Consider the following 25,547-nt stretch of genomic DNA (forward strand, 5'->3'; position numbering starts at 1 on the left):
GGCTAGGAAAGTATTCTAAGCAATATGATGTTGTAAAAATAATATTATCTATTAATAATGCAGTTTTATTTGCTCCATTTCAATAGAAATTAAGTATCCCCAGTAATTTCTCTATTTCCATCTATTACAAAGTTCTTTTTTCAGACAGCATGCAAATATTGAATATTTAATTTTTATTAATAGAAAGAGTCTATGCTAGGTGCTAGGAGTTCAGAACTTTATAAATGAAAGTGGTTATCTCATAAAATTAATAATCATGGGTTCTATTTCGCTGAGTTAGGGAGAGAATGTCATTCTAGGTTTTCTGGTGTTTTCTAAGGATTCAAAAACTAAACTGTGCCCAAGTATGGTGACACATTCTTTTAATCCCAGCAATCAGGAGGCATAGGCAGGCAGATCTTTGCGTATCAGGCCAGCTTGGTCTATATAGTGAATGAGTTTAAGGTCAGTACAGAGTGAGACCCTATGTAAAAAACAAACAAACAAATGTTGTCATATCACTGAACCGAATAGTCAGACTCTTCAGGTTATATGTGCTGTATTCATGTTTATTCACATTTAGTCTCATAGAATCTTGGAGAGTAGCTATAAATTTTTCGAATTGATGGGCCAAGAATCTAAAGTTCAGAGATATCAAAGAATATACCCAAGATTACACAGCTTATGAGTGCCCTACCTGTCATTAAAGCTAATTTTCTTTCTTTCCTTCTGCCCCCCTTGGCATATGCCCTCATTTGTATAGCAATATGAGGAAAGTACGTTAGGAGCATTGAGGAAAAAGAAATGAGCTTTCCATGATAGCAGAGTAAATTATGACAGTCGTAAACTAAAGCCACGACTTAGGGAGATATGGGAAGGTGTGCATGTAGGCTGGGGAGATGGTTCAATGGGTAACAGTGCTTACCTTACATGCTTGAGAACCGGCGCTCCAATCTGCAGCAATTACATAGTAGCCAGATATGGCTGCTCTTGCCTGTTACCTAGCATTGGGGAGGTAGGGACATGTAATTCTGAAAGCTCCCTGGTCAGCCAGTTCAGCCAGTTCAGCCAAAATGGCAAGCTTCCATTTCAACGAGAGACTCTATCTCTAGGCAGAGAAGTAAAAGAAGATACCAGAAGCTTCCCTTTGGCCTCTGTGTGCATACCTGCACACTCACATGAGTGCAACACCTCCACCCACACACAGTATATATAATTTATGGGATAAAATTATAAATTATGGGGCCCAGTGGTGGTGGTGCACACCTTTAATCACAGCACTTGGGAGGCAGAGGCAGGTGGATCTCTGTGAGTTCAGGCCAGCCTGGTCTACAGAGAGAGTTCCACAACAACCAGGGCTGTTACACAGACAGATCCTGTCTCGAAAAACATTACACAGTCATACATGCAAGCAAAACACCCATACACATAAAATCATTTTTAAATTTAAAGTATTACTCAACAGATGAGTTATTAATGCATTTATTGGTAGCTTGACTAGACAAATAGAGCCGTGGCAAGGTACAACACGGATGCATATGGAGAGCTCTGTGTCTCCTGTTTCTTTTTCTTTAAAAACCTCTCTTTCTGCTCTGAAAGAGCCTGTATGAACCTCTGTGCTTTGGGGGTAGGCAGTGAGGGCTGGTGAGGTGGCTCAGCAGGTAAAGGTGTTTACCACCAAACCTGATAACCTGAGTTTGGTCCCCAAAACTCACATGGCGGAGAGAACATGGCAATACAAGTTGTCTTCCTGCATTGTGGTGTGCACCTGCCCTCTCCACCCATAAAGTAAGAGTAAGTAAATGTATAAATGAAAAAGAAAAGGGAACAAAGGTTTTACTAGACTCAGTTAGCTGAGATCACGCTATGGGAAGAACAGCCACTGAATGGTTTGAGTGTGTTTTCTGGAAGTCATCCAGCTAACAGAAAAGCTATTTTTCAAGGTATCAGTTAAGAGACCTACACTTTAGGTTTTAATTTGCAATAAGTTTCCATTTCTGATTAATTTGTCATACTAGCTTCTTCACCAGGGTTCATTTAAGGCATTTGTAATCTCATCACTTATATTAAAAAAAATAGCTTGGTGACACATATAATATCAAAGTGGCATATTGAAACATGATCTGGATTAATTTTTAATAGGATTCTAGATGGGTTTCCTTCTCAGACATTTGAATTTATAGATATTGAAAGATTGAGCATTTGTAAATATAATTATAAGCTGTCACATTTTCTGCATGTTATAAAATGGAATAGCCAGTTTTTTTTATTTTACGCACTTATTGTTCCTAAGCTTTGTTTATGAATTCATACAAAATACTTTATATCAATCTGAGGGTTTTTTTGTTTTGGTTTTTCAAATCTGGGTTTCTCTGTGTAACAATCTCTGCCTCCTGAGTGCTAGGATTAAAGGCATGCACCAGCACCGCCCAGCCATTAATGTCTTTTAACCTTCTGTCCTCCTTTTATCTTGGTAAATCTTAAAGTCAGGCAATTTGTAACTCTCTTTGCTGCTAATAACTGCAAGTAATCAATCACGTAAATTATTCATCATTGCCGAAATATTTTTATCTATCTAATTTCTGTTATTGTTTTAAGAGAGAATCTTAGTATGTAGCTCTGACTGTCCTGAAACTCACTGCCTCTGCCTCCAAGTACTAGGACTAAAGATGTGTATCACTACCACCTTGCCTGCCACAAGCTTTTTCACAGTTGCATGACATCATCAGAGGCAGAAAGACTGATTATATGTGTTTAATTTGAATTAATATTTTATAATAAAGTATATTGAAGGGCAGGCGAGATACCTCACTGGTTAGGAGCGCTTGCCCTGCAAACCTAGTAACACAATTTCAGTCTCTAGAATCCATGATGAAAAGAGAAAACATACCCTAAAGGTTACCCTCTGCCTCCACATCTCTGTGAGTTCTAGGCCAGCCTTGTCTACAAAGTGAGTTCTAGGACAGCCAAAGCTACACAGAGAAACCCTGTCTTGAAAAACCATTAAAAAAAAATTACACCTGACTCTTTGATTGCTTGAGATAGGACCTCATATAGTCCTGACTGACCTCAAACTAGCTGTGTAGTTGAAGACAGTCCTGGACTTTCGTCTCTATTTCTGGCATTCTGAATTATTGTAATGCCTGAATTATAGGCCTGTACTGCAGTGCCCCATTATGTGGTGCTGAGACTAGGCAAGTACTCTACCAACTGAGTTACAACCCAGCCCAGGGAATGCTTTAGATTAGTTATAGTGGGCTGGAGAGATGGCTCAGCAGTTAAGAGCACTGACTGTTCTTCCAGAGGTCCTGAGTTCAATTCCCAGCAACCACATGGTGGCTCACAACCATCTGTAATAAGATCTGGTGCCCTCTTCTGACCTACAGGGATATATGCAGGCTGAACACTACATAATGAGTAAATCTTTTTTTTAAAAAAAAATTATTTTATTTTTCTTGGATTTCTTAATTAAGAACATATTGAAACAATGACAAGTTTCTTAGTTTTCGTCTTAGTTGTTGTTCTATTGCTGTGAGGATACATTACAACCAAGGCAACTCTTACAAAAAAAGAAAGTTTTTAATTGGGGCTTTGTTTACAGTTTCAGAGGGACCGTTATTATCATGATGGGAAGCAGCTAGGCATGGCACTGTGGCAGTAGCTGAGAGCTTTACATTCTGATCCAGTGATATATCTGCTACAAGGACATGCTTCTTTCTCATCCTCAGCTCATCAACTGGGGACTGAGCATGCAAATATAGGCACCTATGGGAGCCGTGCTCATTGAAACCTTCACAGTTTCTTACTTATGTGCTGACAGGAATCAACAGAAATGAGAGCAAAATTGCCTTCTTTAAATAGGATACTGCAATCAGTTTAGTTTCCTTTCTACTCCACTTGAAAACCTGCCATCTTAACTGTTATGATTTGAACCATCTGGCATGGTCAAATAGGACCAACAGATTCATTAGAAGCTAGGGGAATGCTTCCCATTCACACACTCTCCGAAAGACTATGTTGCTTAAAAGCAGCCCTGACCCATGACAGAACAATTAATCATACAGCCTTGTCTTTGTTCTATTGTATTGAACCTTGACATTTATTCTGGGTTTGATTTGCTTTACCAGTACCCACAACTTCAAGTGCTCAACAAACTGTTAATTAGTGAATACACAAGTCATAGATGGCTGATTTATTGTGTGGATTACTCATCAGTCTCTGCACTGAGTATTGGGTTTATACTGATAATAACTGTTATCCCTAATGCCTTATGTTTGTAAATATTATACCATTCGCCAAAGCCAAGCATGTATAAGTTGTGGTAAAGGCTATGAAGGAAATAAACAAGAAAGTTATTGTAAAAAGTGGTTGTGTGTAGGGCATTCTGGGAAGGCCTGTGAGAAGTGACATTTGATGTTCCAAAGAAAATAGCTTGACTGAAGACCCTGACTCAGGATAGCACCGTTCAAGAAAGGAATCCAGTATGGGAAAGTACAATGAGCGGGGAAAGAATTCGCAAAGAAGTTGTAAGGCAATCAGAGAAAAGGTCAGGCAGTGCTTCTCAGGTCATGTTAAGGATTGTGTCTAACCCTAGAATAATAATCCATTGCGAAAGTGTACATTTTATTCTTTCATCTGTTGATGGACATCTAAGCTGCTTCCAATTTCTGGCTGTTAGGAACAGAGCAGCATTGAACATGGATGAGCAAATGTCTCTGCAGTAGGATATAGAGTCCTTTGGGTATATGCCCAAGAGTGGCATAACTGGATTTTTAAGTATATCTATTCCCAGGTACCCAAGGAACCACACTGATTTTCATTGTGAATATGTCATGATTTTCAAAAACAAATGTAAAGATGCTTCAAAAAAGAAAAGTAAAAAATACCTGGTTTTAAAATTTATTTTAGGAGTAATTTCCTATTTTATTTATTTATCCACTTATTTATTTGGTTTTTCAAGACAGGGTTTCTCTGTGTAGTACTAGCTGTCCTAGAACTCATTCTAGACCAGGATGGCTTTGAACTCACAGAGATCCACCTGCCTCTGCTTCAGGAGTGCTGGGATTAAAAGTGTGGGCCACCACTGCCTGGCTGTGATTTCTTATTTTAAATAAAACTGTGAAGGCGTAAGTCACAAACAATCCCACACCAGTTTGGAATTATGACTAATAGAATGGTTATTTATTCAAAGGGGAAAAAACTTACAGATTACCGTCCCAGACAACAGCCCCTCTGCACAAACAGGAAAGGAGTCTAGGAGCCGGAATCGGAGCCGGAAGCCAGAGAGAGAGTGGAGGACAGCCGCTGCTTTTTTAAAGAGAGAGAGACCACGCCCCAATGGGCTGGTATCTCAGTGGCTATTGACTGAAGGAGCGGAATGAGCTCCCGCAGCATCTCCCTCTTTTGTTTAAGTAAGAGAGTTCTAATCCTACTACGAAATTATATACAATAAGTACAAACCTATTAAATTATATACAATAAATACAAATATCCTATTCTAACTAGCTTAAGTCTTGTATAACAAATAACTTGGCCAAGTCATGAGAGGAAAGTAACTACATTTATATAATCTTCAATCCCATCAAAGATCTGAGAAGGGAAATAATGTTACCTGAGTAATTAGGAAGTGCAATCAAACAACTTCCAACATGTAACAAATCACAGAGACAACTGGCTACCTGGGCAAACACCCAAAGTCACATTTGCAGCGTTGAAGCAACCAACTTTGGCTAAGGCCTGACGTAACTGACATACAATTTTCAAAGGCAAGAAACTTTTCAAAACTATCTTACCCTGTCTTGGCAGGATATGACAGTCCTGTTTTATCCATTTATGGATATTCTGTAACTCTGTCAGTAGTTGAGGTATGGGCATTTCTTTACCCAAAGGCCAGTTCTGGCAAGAAGAAAGGATCCAGGTGGAGTGTCTTTGGTGCTCAACATTCTCTCGGGAATAGATTGGTGTTGCCAGGAGCGATTGTGTCTCACTACCACAGAACTCTGAATTAGATTAAAGGCCATTTTCTACAGCTCTTTGAAGAGGTTGAAGATTATCTATCTATACTGAATATAATCTTTATATATCTAAAGAACCTGATTAGTCTAATTATAAATGACAAACTTAGATGACTATTGGTCTATATAATTCTCAATACCTATCTAACTTAAAGACTGAGACAAGAAACAACTGTGCAATAAATGAGGACAATATGACCTCCAAATATAAACAATGTGCAAGTATACATTGCAATATGGTAAATATATATATTAATACATAAACAATATGTAAGTATCTTAATCAGAGGTAGAAGTGTACAATGCAATATGGTAAATATACATATATCAATACTATGTATATATCAATACATAAAAATGTTTAAACAGAGGTAGAAGCATGCATGCATATAATAGTCAACATAATTTAACTTTGTATCAATATATAAGAATCTATACCAATATATTTGTCTAAAAACAATAACTCACAAGTATAAAGCTATTATCCCATAATCCAATTATCCCTCTTTTTTTTTTTTTTAAGATTCCTGCGCTTATAAAATTCCTCCCCCAACCCTCAACCATATACTAATTATAACCAACCTCTAAATGATGTCCCTAAACCCAAGGACAAACTTAACTGGGAGAGGGGATGTCGTTCTCTAGAATTACTTCTAGCTGTCATGGAGGTGACATTCTTTCTGGGGGATCCTGTGAAAGTAAATTGATGGTTAAATTTCAAGATCAGTGTCTTTTAAAATTGCAAATAGTCTCTGAGTATTTTGTGGAGGTCTGGCCAGAATGTTGTACAAGATGTGCACCATTTCAGCTAACCACGTTGGAATTGTCTTGTGCAGCTGGTACCCAAAACAGGTCTTGTAGTAGCGCTATCAGTATCATGACATCGTATCAACCGGGGGGGAGTTGTTGTTATGGGGCCCCATCTTCTTCCTGGAAACTTCAAATGTCACTGCAGGAAAAACTCATTGTTCATTGTGGAAAACTAATGTGGCTCGTGACTAGCTGAGCTGGCAGCAAGCAGTTGAGTGGGGGGGAAAGGGGGGATTCTACAACCAAACGTTGGGCGCCAGATGAAGGCGTAAGTCACAAACAATCCCACACCAGTTTGGAATTATGACTAATAGAATGGTTATTTATTCAAAGGGGAAAAAACTTACAGATTACCGTCCCAGACAACAGCCCCTCTGCACAAACAGGAAAGGAGTCTAGGAGCCGGAAGCCAGAGAGAGAGTGGAGGACAGCCGCTGCTTTTTTAAAGAGAGAGAGACCACGCCCCAATGGGCTGGTATCTCAGCGGCTATTGGCTGAAGGAGCGGAAGGAGCTCCTGCAGCAAAATTGCATGTTGATTTTTTTTTTTTGTTAAGTTACAGCCATTTGTCTTATTTTTGAGAATTTGGGCAGTGAATACAGAATAACTTTCATAAGATCTGCTTTGGCAGAACATTAAGATAGATAATGTTTGGGTTTATACCTTCAGTGATCAATTTTCTTAAGACTTGCTTTTGTCCTTGAATGTTAAAACAAGGTCACTGGCTTTTCCTTAAAAAATAAAGTATAGTAAGTTCTTATATTAAAAGTTGATTGAAGCATGATTCTAAGGTCATTGTGAAGATCAAAAGAGGTCAGTGTCTTTTTATCTGTTGTGTGTGTATACGATGCGTGTACAGGTGTCAGGTCTTATATAGAGATTAGAAGATAACTTTGTCCTTTAACTTATGAATTCTGAGGTTAAACTCAGGTCACCAGGCATGTCTAGCAAGCACCATTATCCTCTAAGCCATTTCACCAGCCCTGTGGGATCAGTATTTTAAATATTAGAGATATACTAGTTGACAGTATAGGTTAGCTGGCCAACCTTGAACTTTATTTAGAATTAATGTAATCTAGTTTAGAATGACTTTATGGCTACTTACCTACTTCTTTATTTTAGCCAAGGCACTCTGTTCATCTGTAAATGGAGGGGATGGTACTTAACTTGCACATTTACAAGTAGCTGAGATTTACTGAGCCCCTTGATGGCTCACAATTGTCTGTTAACTCCAGTTCCAAGGAATCCAATGCCCTCTTCTGGTCTATATAGGTACCTGCATGTATGTGGTAAACACACAGCACATAATCTCTCTTTTGATTGGCTCCACTCAGTTCCTACATCTTTGCTCGCCAACATTTGGAATTTAGATATCCTAGATTTACCATTGCAGTGTAGACTTCAATTTCTTAGCTTCATACATAGCTCACTCAAAAGCTCCATGCAGAGAACGTGACCATTCTATTCATGGTCTAATTGACCTTTTGTTTGCCTGCTTAACACAACCATCTTAACCCTGTAACTTTAACATTATGCTTGTCTGCAAAATCATTCCGATGATACTAAATTCTGCTGTGCACTTGAGACAAGCCTGCCTCTTGTTGGCCTCTGTGCTTTTACACGTGAACCCAGGAAAACACTTCCTGCCTCTGTTCTCCAGCAGCACATCCTGGAAGCTCCATGTTTCCAAACATTTCCCTTTCAAATTAATAGTTTTCAAATGAGCTTTCAGTTTTATGCCCTGGAGCCCTTCTTGAGTGTAGTCTCCTCCTCAGGCAGCCATTCCAGAGCCCCAGTGGAGAATCTGAGGCTTTGCTTTAGCTGTGCTGCTCTCACAGCCACACCAGCTTTGCTGCCCCTGCCCTTCTGCCCTGTCAGGAGCTTTAATCTCAGCCATGCCTTTTCCTCACCAAGATGCACATTTTTAATACTTTCTCCTCCATTCTCTATACTCTCACTTTATTTTAATTTAATTTAAATTTTTTTGAGACAGGGTTTCTCTGGGTAGCTCTGGCTTATCTGGAACTCACTCTGTAGACCAGGCTGGCCTGGTACTCAGAGATCCGCCTGTCTCCACCTCCCAAGTGCTGGCATTAAAGGTGTGTGCCACCATCACCTGGCTTTACTCTCTCACTTTAAGTCGGTCTGAATTAAACAGTGAGTTGAAACTGTAGCATTGTTTTAATATTACAATATTTTGTAACTTATTATCCCAAATATCAGTTCATTTGTAGTTCAGCCTTCCCAGATTTTGCAGTCATAGGCAGAATGTCTGCAGATATTTTGCCAGAATGAAGTGTGAATGGCTTTTACTCCAACTCCTCATAGAGATTTTCCTTCTGAAACATTGCAGCCACAACCTTTACTGTCTGCATTTTTAATTTTTAAAAATTTTTTTATTGGTGAGTATGTATGTATATATGCATATATGTAAATGTGTGTTCAGGTGCACTCTTCTGTGTGTGCACATGTGGAGGCCAGAGGCTGATGTTAGGTGTCTTCTGCTGTTGCTTTCTGTTTGTTTGTTTAGTGTATTCGTGTGTGCATGTGCATTTTTCATATTTACAAGTGTGTAGCTGTGTGTGTACAGGAGCCCATGTGTGCACCTGGTTTTGTAGGCTTGAGGTAGATATCCAGTGTCTTTCTCAGTCATTCCACCTTTTATATTTTAAAACAAATATTGTTGGAGGGGCATGCCGTCTGTCCGTGGTGCACATGTGGAGATCAGAGAACAGCTTACAGAGTCTGTTCCTTTCACTCACCATGTAGACTCTGGGGATTCAAACTCAGGTTGCCAGGGTTGGGGGAAGTGCCTCTACCCACTGAGCCATCTCCTCTAACCCTCTACGTTGTATATTGCGGGAATGTCTCAAGTCCAGGTCTTGCCATTTTGTCTAGTCTTGCTTGTCAGGTTACTCAAGAAAGAAATCCTGGGCAGTGGTGGCACATGCCTTTAATATCAGCACTCAGAAGGTAGAGGCAGGTGAATCACTTGAGTTCAGGGACAGCCAGGGTTACACAGAGAAATCCTGTCTCAAAGAACCATTAAAAAAAGAAGAAGAAGAAGAAAAGAAATCCATTTCTCTCATACTGAGATTATGGATGAGCTGTAATGCCCGCCTAGATTTTATGTGGGTTCTGGGATCCAAACTCAGCAAACCATACTTGTGCAGCAAGCACTTTAACTGCTGAGCCCTCTCTTCAGCCCTACTGTCTGCATTTATTAGCATCCAGAATAATCTATCAAGCTTTGCTTCCAGCGTTCTGGGACTTACCTGGCTCACAGCTCCACACACCTCCTGCAAAGTTCCAAATGCCCACAAACCACATTATCAGGCTTGTGACGGCAATGGTGCTGTTCCTGATGCCATTTTTCTGTACTTCTTACATATCCTGTGCCAGATGCCTGAAGGAAACTGCTTAAGGGAGTGTTACCAGTGAAGTTAGGGTCAGGACTCGGGCCCTGACAAACCCAGGACCCTAGGTTCAACTACCCCTCTTCAGTAGGTGAATTAACACAGACAAGTACTAGTGACAAAACACGAAAGGAGATTTATTCAATATGACTACATTGGGAAGAGGAACAAATAAAAAGATCTGGTGACAGCTTCCCCAGGCCCCAAAAGAGCGTCTTCGAGGTCCTATCATGAAGTTTGGGCTTAAACAGGAGGCAAGAGTTTGCATAGCTGAGGCCGGTCTGTATTCTCTTGTGTTGGCCCATCTTTCTCGTTCCTCCGCTCTCACCTGGAAGGCGACAAGTTGTTAGAAATGTGTAAAATCTCTTCTTGGGAGACAAGCTCTTCCTCTGACTTTAGCCTTTTCCTTTTAGTGAGACTCCTGGGGAAATTCCAGTTTGGAGGACTATATTTTTTTTCAGTAGTGAGATGCAGGATAGACAGAGGTGTCGCCTTAGAAGAGTTTGTTCTTGGCAGATGGTTACAGGAGGAAGGATTTGTTTTGAATTCTCTGATTCAGGGAATACAGTCTGCCAGTGGCAGGGAAGGCATAGTGGTAGAAGTGACTCACAGCTGTAACAACAGGAACAGTAGGCTCCTTACACTGAGTGACAGTGAGAACGCAGAGAACTAGGACCAGAGCTGGAACTAGGCTTTAAGCATACATGGCTTGGCTGTCCTCCTGTTAAATGTAAAAGTGCTATGCTCGCCACTATCACCAGCTGGGAACCAACTATTTAAATGAGCAGATACTAGAGGCGTATGTATTTAATTCATATTTATTATTTAATGCATTTAATTCATATTTAAAACATGGTGGTTTTATTTGGAGGGGGTCATACAACGTCACTCTCAACCTTGTAAGAGTCTAAGACAGTGGCTGGAGAGATGGCTCAGGGGTTTAGAGCACTGGTTGTTCTTCCAGAGGTCCTGAGTTCAATTCCCAGCAACCACATGGTGGCTCACAACCATCTATAATGAGATCTAGTGCCCTCTTCTGGCATGTGTACATAATAATTTTTTAAAAAAGAATCTAAGAGTCTTGGTCTTCCCTCACCAAGGTTGTTATCACTCTACTGAGGGATCATGACCTAAGCACCCTTAAAGGTTCTATATCATAACACCATTACTTGGGGTGTTAGGATCTTAACATGTGTTTGAAGAGACACTGTCTTTAAGATCATAATACCTGTCTGCTACTTAACTGTTATCTGTAAATGGCTGTCCTTTGTAGACATTTTTAGGTGAAGTGAGCCAAACAACATATGTAAAATGCTGAGTATTCTTCCAGGTTACTGTGAACTTGAATATGTCATCCAACTGTCTGTGGTGGTTAATTTGATTGTAAACGTGCTTTGATTAAGCCTTGCCTAGGAAATAAGGAAAGAACACTCTAGGTATAAATTTGAGGACATTTCTACAGAGGATTAACTAAGTCGAGGCCACCGTCCCAGTGTGGGTGGCATTGTTTCATGGATAGGAGGCTGATTTTAGAGGAGATAAGGAGAAAGCCAGCAACTCAGGTATTCTCCTTCTCTAGGTCCTGGCCACCATGATACAGATAAATGCCCTCCAGTTTCATGGGTCCAAACCTCTGAAACGGAACCAAAATTATTTCCCTTAAATTATTTTTCCCAATTATTTTGTCTCAGTGGTGAAAATTTAGCAAACATACCACTAAACCTAGTTTCTTAGCTGGATATGATGGATCATACCTATAGTCCCAGCAGTTGGAATGCTGAGGCAGGTGGATTGCTATGACTTTTAGGCCAGTGTTGGCTACAGAGTGAAACTCTCCAAACAACAAAATTAGAGACAAAACCCAAGTTTCTCCCTGAGTGAGGTACACTACACCTTCTTTTCTATGAATATCTCAGTGGATTTGAAAATGGAACATGGCAGTGCACACTTTTAATCCCAGCACTGGGAGATAGAGGCAGGAGGATCTCTGAGTTTGAGGCCAGCCTGGTCTATAGAGTGAATTCCAAGACAGCCAAGCTACACAGAGAAACCCTCTTGGGGGGGAGAGAGAGAGAGAGAGAGAGAGAGAGAGAGAGAGAGAGAGAGAGAGAGAGAGAGAGAGAGGAAAAAACTTTGGAAACTAAATTGGTAGTTGTAATAGCTAGATTTGTCAGTACAAAGAAAGCTGCTACAGCTAATGTTAAGTTTGGTCTGACCCTTCCTCTCTTGGTTCAACTTTAGAGGTATAAGATAGTTCCAGGCCGTGAAAACTAGGGTAGATTTTATTTTATTGGGAACAGTTTTCTTCCTCTGCAAAGCTATGTGGTAAGTGACTAAAAAATCCTCAAGAAAATAAATCCTAACAGGAACCTGAGGAGATTTTGTATGGTGTGGAAAAAAGGAAGGTTCCAGCTAAGCTCAGAAGGTGAGAATGAGGTTGGCTGGCTGGCTTTGCTGTCTGCCTTGGCTTGATATAGCTGCAGCTGTGCTAGGTTTTATTATTCAGTTGTATGTTTTAATTCTTGTCCTTCATAGCAAGTTGGTGTGCTTATTAGGTAATAGAAAATGGAACTTAAAACCCAGAACTTGACTGGGTGGTGGTGGCACACACCTTTAAACTCAGCACTTGGAGGCAGAGGCAGGTAGATCTCTTGTGAGTTCAAGCCCAGTCTGGTCTACAGAGTGAGTTCCAGAGCAGCCAGGGCTGTTACACAGGAAAACCTGTCTGGAGAAACCAAAACAAAATCAAACAACAACAACAGCAAAAAACCAAACCTCCCAAAACCAGAACCTGTTGCAAGGAGGGGCTGCTTGTTTGTTCTAGCCGCCTAGCTAACTTAGCCCCAAAATAACCACACAGAAATTGTATTAATGAAATCACTGCTTATCCCATTAGCTCTAACTTCTTATTGGCTAATGCTTACAACTTGGTTTAACCCGTTTCTGTTAAAAATCTGTGTATCGCCACATGGCAGTGGCTTACTGGGTAAAATTCCCAGCATCTGTCTCCGATGGATCCATGGCTTCTCTCTGACTCTCCTTTCTTCCTCCCAGCATTCAGTTCTGTCTTCCCTGCCTACCTCAGCTCTGCCCTATCAACAGGCCCAAAGCAGTTTCTTTATAAACCAATGAAAGCAACACAAAGACAGAAGGACACCAAGAACCTGCCATCTTTGTTCATTTCCTTCTCCTATATAACTCCTTCTCAAACAGAAATAGGTGCAAGAATCTCTTAAATACTGGTGTTATGAGAAATTTGCCTAAGGATAACTAAAGTCTTGTTTTATTTTTCCTTGATATGTATTTCCTATGTGACCATGGCCAATATTTTTATTTTCATCAAGTTTTATTGACTTGTTATTGATAGACTTGTAAATATCACTCTTAATTTTGAATTCCAGCTTTCTAAACTTCTGTGTTTTGATTCTGTTATATAATAGATAATGTGGTTCGCTCATGATCAGTATTGGTCAATGTTAGTTCAATTTCTTTATACTGTGATCCTGGTAAGTTCAGTATATTCTTATTCCTCCCAGGTTTTCTGTGCCTCCTGCTGTAGTCTGAAATGTAAACTGCTATACATGGACCGAAAGGAAGCTAGAGTGTGTGTAATCTGTCATTCAGTGCTGATGAATGGTAAGTGTTGAAACAGATCGATAAGTCACTGGGGCAGAAAGAGAATTCCTGTGAAGTGTCTCCCCCACCCCCGTACTGTTCACCTTCTCAAGTGCTAGAACTGCAACTGAAATCCTAAGCGTAATCTCTATGTTTTGAAAGTACGTTAGCATTTCAGATTCCCATGTGCAATACCGAGTGATCGCTAAAGCTAGATAAGTTCTGTGGGAAGAAAGAAGCATTTGAAAAAATGGTGGTGTGCAGCTCTGTGTATCCCTGTCTGGTGAGGAGAGGTGGGCTGGGGTGCCTTTGACCACATAGCTGTAAGATATTAAATTTGAGACAAGATTTCCTTCCCAGAACTTCTTAATTTGTTAGAAATAAATATTTTAGCATCAATTAGAAATGTAGTATTAAGTAGAAATATTAGTAGTTAGCATTAAGCAGAAAATTGTACTTCTTTTGCCAGTGACTTCTTCAAAACATTTTTTTACATGGGGGAAAGAATACAGCCAAGGGAAAGAAGATAAAACTTAATCATTGTTCATCTTATATGGGACTAGAAATAAATCCATGGTCATTTTAGTTAAAGGGAAAAAAACAAACAAAAATACCAAAATCCTTGAATATTCTTGTGAAGAAATACAGTAAAATTTACCAGGTGATGGTATTTTCTCTTTGAATGGGTCTTTGTACAGTTGCCAAAACAATTCCGAGTAGACACAGTGTGGAAACAGGACACCGTTGCTGCCTGTATCCCAATAGTGGCGTCCTGGAGACTGGATTTTATCTGCTCTTGGATCCTCCTGCTCTGTCTGTCTGCATTGCTCATAGTGATGTTTTCCTGTTGCTGGCTTATTAACCTATTGCATGTCAGTTAATCTGATCTGTTCTAATATCCTATGATCTACCCAATTTCCTCCCATTTCTGAATTCTTAGAATTTTGATGAAACATGAATCATTCTTTCAACTCTTAAGGATCACTGTTTGGATGGTGGTTATTTCATTGAGTTACTCAATTTTTATTCCACTGCTTTTATTTTTGGACACATAGCCACAGACAAGAATATACACTTACTAGCAATACTTAATACCTATTTTATTTGATGAGGTCTTCCAACTTGATAGCAATTTTTTTTAACTTGGTATAGCTAAAGATGAAGGAAATGGCAGAGGATTCGAATGGAATCTCTCACTTTTTATTAAACCAAGGAGGCCCTTAACAGGGGATCCTAAGGTAATTACTTCTGATGTTGCCGGTGTCTTTCCTCTTGCATGGCTTAGCCTGGTCTCTTTCTGAGTATTTAAGTTGATGCTTTTCAATGTTCCCTCTTTTCCCTTTCTCCTATTCTCTTCCTCTCCTCTTCCTGCCAGTGCTTTCAAATGAATGTAGCTGTTGTTACTAGCTTTAGGGGAAATAAGTGTTCAACATAGATAGTCAGAGTCTTTTGGATCACTCTTTGATGTTGGATGAGATGTTTTGTTTTTGTTTTAAAGGTGCTTAATTAAAATTGGTTAGTTTCTATTCCTGGGCATATATTACCTGTGCCTCAAAAATAAAGTTTTGATGTCTTTAGTTTCTGGAGCTCCATCCATCCTAGTCACTTTTAGGGAAAATGTTGATATGTCAGTGTTTAGTTAATACGATTACAGGGAACATAGACTCTTAATGTATTTGTGACCTTTCTGGTTGATCACACTTACATGATATTGGCACATTTTCATGTTCAAGTAATTCCTGTGCTTTTGAGACTCACCAAGGATATGCAATGATTCACTGCTGGAAATTTTTATACAGGTGATGGCTGTATTAGAACATAAATCACAAAAATACTGAGATGAATACTCCTAAGGTTTAGTCTTTAAAATAAAACTAAAACAGTCACATAAAATAGAATTATATTTTTTGGTCCCTGCATTAAACCAGAAAATGCCTAAAGGCTATCTCAGTTGCAAATCTTTGAAGTCTGATGCTATATTTCTCCTTCTTAAGAAATACACGGTCTCCTTTAAAAAAAAAAAACAAACCTATAGGCGTAGTCCTTAACTAACAGTCTATACCAACAGTCCTGGAATTACTATTTTTAAATATTGTATCATTTTAATTTAATCCAATCAAATAATTTGCTTAGCTAAGTGGTCTCTCCTATTGAATAAAACCATCTGTCTCCAGAACACCTTCACTAGCTGGAAGAGAGACGTACTGGGAATGTTAATTATTATCCAATATTGTCAAGGTCTTGATGTCCATATTTTGCAATCCATTCACATTGATTGTGTCTGTATTTGCTTTAGCTCAAGCCTGGGAGAACATGATGAGTGCCTCAAGCCAGAGCCCTAACCCTAACAATCCTGCTGAGTACTGTTCTACTATCCCTCCCTTGCAGCAAGCTCAGGCCTCAGGAGCCCTGAGCTCTCCACCTCCCACTGTGATGGTACCTGTGGGAGTTTTAAAGCACCCTGGAACAGAAGGTAGGGGATCATGTGCTCTTCTCTCCTTTCCTTCACCAAGCTCCTCTGAAAGGTGCTGATGTGGCTTTATAGCACCACTCTTAAAAACTCTGCAGCTAAGTCTCTTTGGGTGGTTACTAAAGTAGAAGACTGAGATGAGAAGTATGTCCAGAGTATATGTGGGCAAGTAAACCAAACTGTATTGCCTGCTATTCTGGAGGACCTCTGGAAGCATACCCATTTCCCCTCTACCTTGAGAATGACCTAGCTACACTACATATCCCTGAGAAGAGTTGTAGACTTTGAAACCGTCCTGGAAAGCCCTAGATTCAGGCTACTTAGATGTTCATGGTAGGAGTTTGCCAAATGATGAAAATGAGCCTTCTTCCTGCTGACCAAGCCATTCTGGTATTGCTTTCAGGAATAGACATTGCCGTGTTCTCTTTTTGTAACTAATTTATCCATTATAAAATATGAAAATATCTCAGTTGTAGACTTTTAAATCCAGGGCTTTAATTCTGATTATATCATATGATAGCTTATAGTCTCAACTTTTTGGAGTTGTCACTTCTTTATGATTATGATAGCATCAGATGAAAGGCACACTATAAATTTAGAAGAATATTAATAATAAAAATAGAATTACATATTTCTTTAAAGTGACCTTGTCTATATATCTTCGTTAGTTTTATGTCAGCGCTCATAATGTGTTGCTTTTCCCTTGTTAAGCACTCCTTTTGAAGGTCAGATCTCTTATTGAGATTGCTGCTCTTGCTGCTTCTCCTCTTTCAGATCATCCCTTAGTAGGTACTCCTTGTATTTTTGGGAGTTCGGGCTTCCTTAGAATCCTTATTCTCTTTGCTTCATTTGTCATTTTGTTGTTCTTCCCTAGTCTCTTTGTTTTAACTGTTCAGACTGATTTCCAAAACTGGATTTAAGGACGTTGTTTCATCAAGTGCGATTTTCCAGCTTCCCCTGTCCTTTCACTAAAGTACAAACCAGCACCAGATCATCTTTTTCCTCTTCAGTTACACTGAGCCAAAGATCTGGTCAGTTTGCGCCTCAGTTCTTACATGTCTGTCCCAGCTCTTCCTTTACTGGCAGTGTTTTCTCAGTGTTCTTCAGAGCTTCTTTGCCCTCTAGAAGTACCGTATCCTTTTGCAAGTATTTAATTTCTGTGGATCTCATATTTTTTGGAGGTAGGGATTTATTTTGACTTTTTTTCCTGCTTTAAATCTGTTTTCCAGGTATTTAAAACTCTTTCCATGGTTTCTGTCAGCGATGCAGAACAGACTGTGTAACATAATCATATAAGTGTCTAAGAATTACTATATTTTTAAAGCAAAGCATTTTAAACTTTTGTTAGTAGAAGAAAGAATATTTAAAGAGGAATTTTTGTTAATTATAACTGTTGCCATTCAGCCACAGTTCTCCTGTATGTAATGGTAAGACGATAATAAATAGGGACCTCCTTGAACCTCTGGAGTTGGTGACCTCTTTTTTGCCATTAGAAACACTATCAATGTCACATTGATGCCTGTTTTATTTTCCTGGCCCCTCAAGTGCCACAGCCCCGAGAGCAGAGGAGAGTTTGGTTTGCTGATGGAATCTTGCCCAATGGAGAAGTTGCTGATGCATCCAAATTAACAATGAATGGGACTTCCTCTACAGGAACTCTGGCTGTGTCACATGACCCAGTCAAGCCTGTAACCAGCAGCCCTCTACCAGCAGAGGTGAGAAAACAGGAGGACAACTAAAAGTGATCACTACTCTGCTCAGCATGGTGCTGTCTGTCTGCTGTCTTTTGTTAATTTGAATGATTTCTTTGTGAAACCCTGTGTACTTTAAATATAGTTTAATAAGGGCAAGTGCTCATTTGTGTCTGTGTGTAAGTAAAATAAACATGGCAACATTAGCTACTTGTTTGCTCTATATTTGAAAGTTTTTTTGTTTTTGTTTTGTTTTGTTTTGTTTTTCAAGACAGGATTTCCCTGTGTGACAGTCCTAGCTGTCTAAGAACTAGCTCTTGTAGACCAGGCTGGCCTCGAACTCACAGGGATTCACCTTCCTCTGCCTCCCAAGTGCTGGGCCATGGCCCGGTGGAAAGATTTTTTTTCAAGGGAAAGATTCTCAGGTGTGCTCAGGCTACTGCTAAAGGGAGAGGCCAAACTTAGAAGGATCAAGATCCCTAGGTAAATTAGCTCTTAAATCATGTTCCTGGGTTCTATGTGCCCTCTCAAGAATATTGTGGGGGAAAGGAAAGAGCAGTGTGAAAATAGCTAAAGAACTATCCCCCTTTGTCTTCAAACATCTCTAATTGTCTAACCTGTTGTTTCGATTTAAAATTTTTTAAAAATGTCACCAAAATTTAAATAAATTATTAAACCATTTGCCTTCTCAATGGAAGGAGCATACAATTTACCTTAAGATACTAGCTATTACTGTGTCCTCACTTTGATATCTGTAGAACTCAGTTACAGTTTTGGAACTAATAGGATTTTTCACCCTTAAGACATAATATTCAGAAACACAGAAATACCAGCTCCTATTTATTTATTTATTTATTTGTTGTTGTTGAGATGGATAAGATTGGATCTAGTACCTTGTCTACCATTGAACTATATATCCACTCCTTCTGAAGTGCTTATTCTGAGTGGAGCTCACTAAGTTGCCCAGGCTGAATTTGGTCTAACTCTTGGCCCAAGTAGGCCTTGAACTTTCCATATTCCTGCCTCAGCTTCCTGAATATTTGGGATTACATTCCTGTGCCACCAGCCCTGGCTTTTTCACATTTAATTAGAGGATAAGAGTTTGGATACATTTTTTTAATGAAAACTTTTAGAGTGATTTTTTTATTCATAGCAAATTGAAAAGAATACTCAGCTGGGCATAGTAATGCATGCCTTTAATTCTAGCAGTTGGGAGTCAGAGTTTGAGATGAACTCAGTCTACATAATGAGTTCCAGGACAGCCAGAGCTACGTAGTAAGACTATGTTTCAAAACAAACAAATAAACAAAAAAAAAAAAGAAGAAGAAACAGAGATTTCTCACATTCTCTCGGTCCTCATATGCCATCCATCCATCATTATCGGTGTCTTTCCCAGAATCAAAAGTTGATAACACTTGGTGAGCCTGTATCATGATCACCCAGAGACCACAGTTAACATTAGGGTTGGATAAAGTTTGAACTTACAAAGTTTCCAGAAAATTGTTACTGCTTTATATTTACATTCAGAAATATTTGTTCAGATTTGTATCTTCATATTGTCTGCAGACTTTGTTATAAGTGTAGTTGAATTTTATTAAGATTGACTGTACTGGGTCTAGGGCTGTAGCACAGTTGATAAAATTCTTGCCTCTAATGCATAAAGCCCAGGGTTCAACTCCCACCACCATATAAACTGAACATTGTATTGAATACCTATGTTCCCAGCACTTGGGTTGAAGTGGTAGGAGGATCAAGAGTTAAAGCCATCCTTAGCTATATGGTGAGTTTGAGGATAGCCTGGGCTAGCAATCCTGTCTCAGAAATCCAAGTACTTGGGAGGCAGGGGCAGGTAGACCTTTTTGAATTTGGGGCCATCATGGTCTACATAGTTACAGGACAGCCAGGGCTATGTAGTGAGATCTTGTCTCCAAAAAAGAGTAAATTTTCATTTTTTATTTAAATTCTTACTTACATTTTAATTATATATTACTAAAGTTTTGCATGCACTAATGTTCACATTGATGGTTGCTTCTCCTAGGCTGATATTTCTCTATTCTCTGGGAGCATAACTCAGGTTGGAAGTCCTGTTGGAAGTGCAATGAATCTTATTCCTGAAGATGGCCTTCCTCCCATCCTCATCTCCACTGGTGTGAAAGGAGGTATGTGGACTTCCGTGCTTAAACAGAATTCTATATGCCACATGTTGCTTCTGTTTAAGGAAAGGATGATGGAGTGATAGTCATTCTTCTAACAAATACAGCAGCCTCAATGCCATGAGAACAGTGGCTGCTGTGACTGTTTGCTCTAGGGTAGCTGTTTATATGTGTTTGCTATAATGTCATTGTCAGTCTTTGGATACTTCAGAGCTCATCATACTCTCAAGAGTTGCTTGTGGTCCTAGAGTACTGCCTGTTATACTCAGGATGTTAATTTAACTTTGAAGTGGATGATAACCTGCAGAAAGACACATGGGGAGGGCTTAAGTAGCAATTTTGCTGTTAAAAGTATATTTTAGCTGGGTGTGATAGCACAGGCTTGTAATATGTTTTAATTAAATAAGTATACAAAAGTGTTTTTCTTTCTTAGTAGCATAACCAACTGAAGTTAACATATAAAAGTTTTATCAAAAGAGAATGCATTATCTGACTTACCTTATTAATAATTAAGCCGCTATAATTTCTTATTAAACTAAAATTTATTAAAATAACCCAAATTTGTGCTCAACACAGCAACCTTCTTAACAAAAACATGTTATAGGGATCTTGGTAAAGGAGCAAAGGTGAAAAACCAAGAATACTGAGCTGCAGGGCCGTTTGCTATATCCCATCAGCACCAGCCAGCCCCTCCCAGCTGCGGGAATACTAATAGTTCCGTTGCTCTTTTCTTAGATTCCTGCAACCTCATACTCTCTAGCTTTAACTTTTTTGTTTGTTGTTTATTGGGACAGGATTTCTCTGTGTTGCCCTCGCTGTCCTGAAACTAGTTCTGTAGACCAGACTGGCCTCGAACTCGCAGAGATCCACCTGCCTCTGCCTGTCAAGTGCTGGGAATAAAAGCATGCACCACCACCACCCGGTGTGTCTTTTATCTTTTGTATTGTTGCCTGCATGTATTTATGTGTACCATGTGCAGTCCCGGTGCCCACAGAAGCCAAAAGAGAGTCTCCTGGAAGTGGACTTACAGACAGTTGTGGTCTGCCATGTGGATGATGAGAACTGAACCCAGGTCTTCTGTAGGAGTAGCAAGTGCACTTGAACTCTGAGCCATCTCTCTGACCTAAATTATCATAGCATACACAAATCCTTATAACCATCTTTCAGCTCCTCTTGTAACTTCACTTCTAACACCTTACATGTTATTTACAGATTTATTATTTTTTTCCAGAGAGGGGGTTTCTCTGTATAACAGCACTAGCTGTCCTGGAACTAGCTCTTGTAGACCAGGCTCACAGAGATCCGCCTGACTCTGCCTCTTGAGTGCTGGGATTAGTGTGTGCCACTACCTTCTGGTTTACAGATTATTTTTTATTCTTCTATTCTTTTTCCCTTCGTTATGGAGTAATGGGAAAGAATGAACTTTATAGTAGGCAAAGCACTCATCCCTTTGAACTATTTTTAAATAAATTCTTATCTATTTTTGTTTGTTTTGTTTATTTATCTATTTATTTATTTTGGATTTTCGAGACAGGGTTTCTCTGGAGTTTTTGGTGCCTGTCCTGGAACTAGCTCTTATAGACCAGGCTGGCCTCGAACTCACAGAGATCCACCTGCCTCTGCCTCCCAAGTGCTGGGATTAAAGGGGTGCGCCACCATTGCCTGGCTTGTTTATATTTTGAGACAGTGTTTCTCTGTGTATCCTTGCCTGTCCTGGAACTCACACAATAGACCAGGCTGGCCTCCAACCCACAGATCTGCTTGCCTCTGCCTCTGCCTCCCAAATACTGAGATTAAAGGTATATGCCACCACCACCAGGCTGCTCTGGTCTGTTGTTTAAAAGTGAAGTAAATTTGCCTATTTAAGAGTAATTGTGGTCATTAAATCAGATTACATACCTTTTTGCCTATAGCAAAAACTGTTTTGACTGCAGTCAAATTGACAGGTAATTAGTACTTTGTCTTTTTTCTGTTTGAAGAATTTGTGTCCTCAGACCTCTTGAACAGCTGCTCAGCCTTTCAAATGTCTCAGTCTTATCCTGGGATACCTACAAAGTAACACTTTATTTTTTCTCTATTCTGTTATTCTTTTAGACAGTTCTCTATAAACACTTTTCTCCTTTACTGGAGATAAACTAAGTCTGCTCAGCATTCTTTGGTTGTGTCATGAACCTTCGCCTTTTAAGGACTCCTTAGAACAAACATGTTTTTTGTTAAGAAGGTTGCTCAGCAAGTGAAAATTTGGGTCTTTTTATTTTACTTGTTTATTTTGAAATAGATACATCCTTGACTTCAAAAAGATCCACATGTCTCTTCTTCCTGATCTACTGGGATTAAAGATGTGTGCCACCACACCCAGCTGTGTTATTTTTATAAGTCTCAGTTTAATAAAGACTGTATTAATTTATTATTTAAAAATTCTATTACTGGGCTCTGTTTCGATACTACAGTCTCTTCACTAGAATTTTGCAGGGTTTTTTTATTTTAGTGAGATAACATTAAAAACTTTTAAATCACTTACTATTTTTCTTTCAAATATATATTTTTATTGATAGGAAGTTGAGTATTTTCTATTATATCTTAGAAAAAACCCAGTTTTTATTTTTTTTTTTTTGGTCGGTGAAAAATGGTGTTCCCTTTTGACTCATGGTTGTCCCTTAGTGATACACTTTACGAGAACAACACTGAAAATCCAATCTTAATTCCTTTCCTTTATCTTTAAGTTAGATTCTCAGTGATTTTTGTTCATACTTTTGACTTTATACTGAGATGAACACCATTAAGAATGAAGTGGTCTAGTGGTACAGTATGTGCTTGCCAGCTAGAGGACCAGTGTTCTGCATCAAGTACTGATTGTACTACAGTCTGATGTGTGGCTTAGTAAGGATTTTAGTGCCATATGTAGTGAGTGCTCATATATTCAGAGGAATTATTTAAAGAACCCAGTTACTTGTGATAGTTCTATTTTTTTGTGCATTAAAAAAGTCTAATGCTCTGTAAGGGTAAAAAATATAGAACAATGTAACAGTATAGAGTAAAATAGCCAGGCTCTATCGGTACCAATTCCTTGGCACCCTTTTCATAGGAACTCTTAGTTTATAATCACCTTTTAATGTATTTGGGATTATTTTAAATGTTGATCTTAAAATATTTGTTCTATGAAATTTTTGTTATAATAGTTGAACATTTTTGTTAGATAAAGAGGTACAGCAGACTTGAAACAGACCATTTTAGGGGGGAAAGTTTATGCGTACGACAACACATTTCATTCCAATCAGAGTAAAAGGAAGCACTAAACATGGCAGTGAGATAGTGACTACCAACCATGACCTGTGTGTCTCTTTCCTGTGACGATCAACCCATTCTCCACTCGATTTCCTTCTCAGCTTGTCACTTTAACCAATCCACTACAATGTTTTCTCTCTTACAGACTATGCTGTGGAGGAGAAACCATCGCAGATTTCAGTCATGCAGCAACTGGAGGATGGTGGCCCAGACCCACTTGTCTTTGTTTTAAATGCAAATTTATTGTCGATGGTTAAAATTGTAAATTGTAAGTTAGAATTTTTTAACTAAAAATAATTTCAACACATAATTTTTAAAGCTTTCATATTCTTTACACAATTAAGTTAACCTTAGAAACTAGAAATACCTTTGTATTGCTTCCTTAGACATTCTCCATTGATGAAATGGGGAGGTTTCTGACTTAACTGAAAATAATGCCTTTTTGTTTGGCCCATTGTTAATGCCATCCACTTTTTCTTCCAGAATCACATTCAAGTATAATGTTGCTTGAAATTTCAGTTTACCACACCTACTTTGTAAGTTATAATTAGAGATTAGCTAACCTTGCGCCTGGGGGCAGAAGCCATCCTACGCTTTTACCTAGTATAGTATCTTGCCCACAGAAGTTACCCATTAAATGATTATGGGATGGAGAGACAGACAGACAGACAGACACAGAAAGACAGACAGGCAGAAACAGATTGACAGAGACAGACAGACAAATTAGCTAGCCTAGAATTCCTGAAACACCTTAAAATAGTGGATTAATTGGAGGGCTGGGGAGATGTCGTGGTTGCTAAAATGTTTGCTGTGAGAGCATGAGAATCTCAGTTTGATTCCAGCACCCACATTAAAAAGGGAAGAGGAGGAGGAGCCAGGTGCAGCAGCGTGTCTGCAATCCCGGATCTCTGGGGCCTTCTGACCATCCAGTCCAGCTGAACTGGCAAGCTTTATGTTCACTGACAGAACCTGCCTCAGAAAATAAGGCGGAAAATATTTGAAGACACCCAGCATCTCTCTGTGGCAATGAACATGTGAACACACACATGAATAGGACTGAGTACTTGATAAGTAGGTACACAAAGTAGTAATTTTCATATAAAAAGAAAGGGACCTTTCATTAGTTTTGATGCACATAGTGATATTAATCATTACTTTATTTGAATTCATTTGGATATCCTGTTGTCAGGGTGCAAATGAAAATGTGTCGAGGATGGGATGATGTGTTTTGTTTGTGGGATTTTTTTGAACCCTTTTTAACCTAAAGTGAAGAAGCAGAAGTAAGTAGTCTAGACAAGTCGTACTCTGTATAGTGTAAAACCAGGTGAAGTCCTCTGCTGATTATCTAATGTTTTCTCTCAGAAGTGATTATAATTAAACTAGCTAGTACATAAAAATTTATTTTCTTTTGTCCACAGCCTGAAGTCAAAGCTAAAATACTAGATTTTATTCTTTTTGCTCCTAGTCTCATATAAATAATAAAAAGTGACTTTTGTATATGGGCATGGTGTGCATGTAGGAGACAGACCCATGCGTGTACCTATGGATTTCAGAGGTCACTGTAAGGTATTTCCCTATATTGCTGTCCGTCTTATTTTTTGAGAAGGTCCCTCACTAAACCTACAGTTCACTAATCGGCTACACCGGCTCACTGATGAGCCTCTGGGATCTTTCTGTACTGAGGTTGCAGGCAAGTGCTCTCCTGGCTGCTGTCTGTGTGAGGGCTGGGTCTGAACTCAGGCCTCACTCTTGCGCAGCGAGCCCTTCACTCTCTGAGCCCTCTCCCCGGTTCCCTAGAAAAATGAATTTTTTGTTTTGTTTTGTTTTTCGAGACAAGGTTTCTATGCGTAGCTTTGGTGCCTGTCCTGGAACTCACTCTGTAAACCAGGTTGACCTCAAGCTCACAGAGATCCACTTGCCTCTGTCTCCCTAGTGCTGGGATTAAGGACATGCGCCACCACCATCCAGCTGAAAAATGATTTTTTAAAATTAGTGACATGGAAAGCTATATCTTTATTGTCTATTTAAGTCTTAAATATATTTTCTTTATCTGTCATTTCTTTTAATTTCCTTCCAGTTTTCTAAGTGTTGACAAAAAAATAAACAAGACATTGA

At 39.2% G+C, this 25,547-nt stretch overlaps 1 protein-coding gene across 4 annotated transcripts in view; it reads left to right on the forward strand.

Annotated features, from left to right (window-relative positions):
• Nucleotides 1–25,547, forward strand: part of Zfyve9 (zinc finger FYVE-type containing 9) — a 161,170-nt gene that overhangs the window by 80,469 nt on the left and 55,154 nt on the right. For 3 of the 4 annotated variants that reach the window (XM_085686393.2, XM_085686394.2, XM_048453335.3), the window contains 5 exons: nt 13,755–13,854; nt 16,130–16,306; nt 17,849–18,018; nt 20,033–20,153; nt 23,578–23,700. In XM_085686393.2, the coding sequence (XP_085542519.2) occupies nt 13,755–13,854; nt 16,130–16,306; nt 17,849–18,018; nt 20,033–20,153; nt 23,578–23,700 (691 nt within the window). The remainder of the gene's footprint in view (nt 1–13,754; nt 13,855–16,129; nt 16,307–17,848; nt 18,019–20,032; nt 20,154–23,577; nt 23,701–25,547) is intronic. The other variant, XM_085686395.2, reaches the window with a different exon arrangement.

The sequence above is a fragment of the Myodes glareolus genome, chromosome 3 (assembly GCF_982192425.1).
Source record: "Myodes glareolus chromosome 3, mMyoGla1.1, whole genome shotgun sequence".
Lineage (NCBI taxonomy): Eukaryota > Metazoa > Chordata > Mammalia > Rodentia > Cricetidae > Myodes > Myodes glareolus.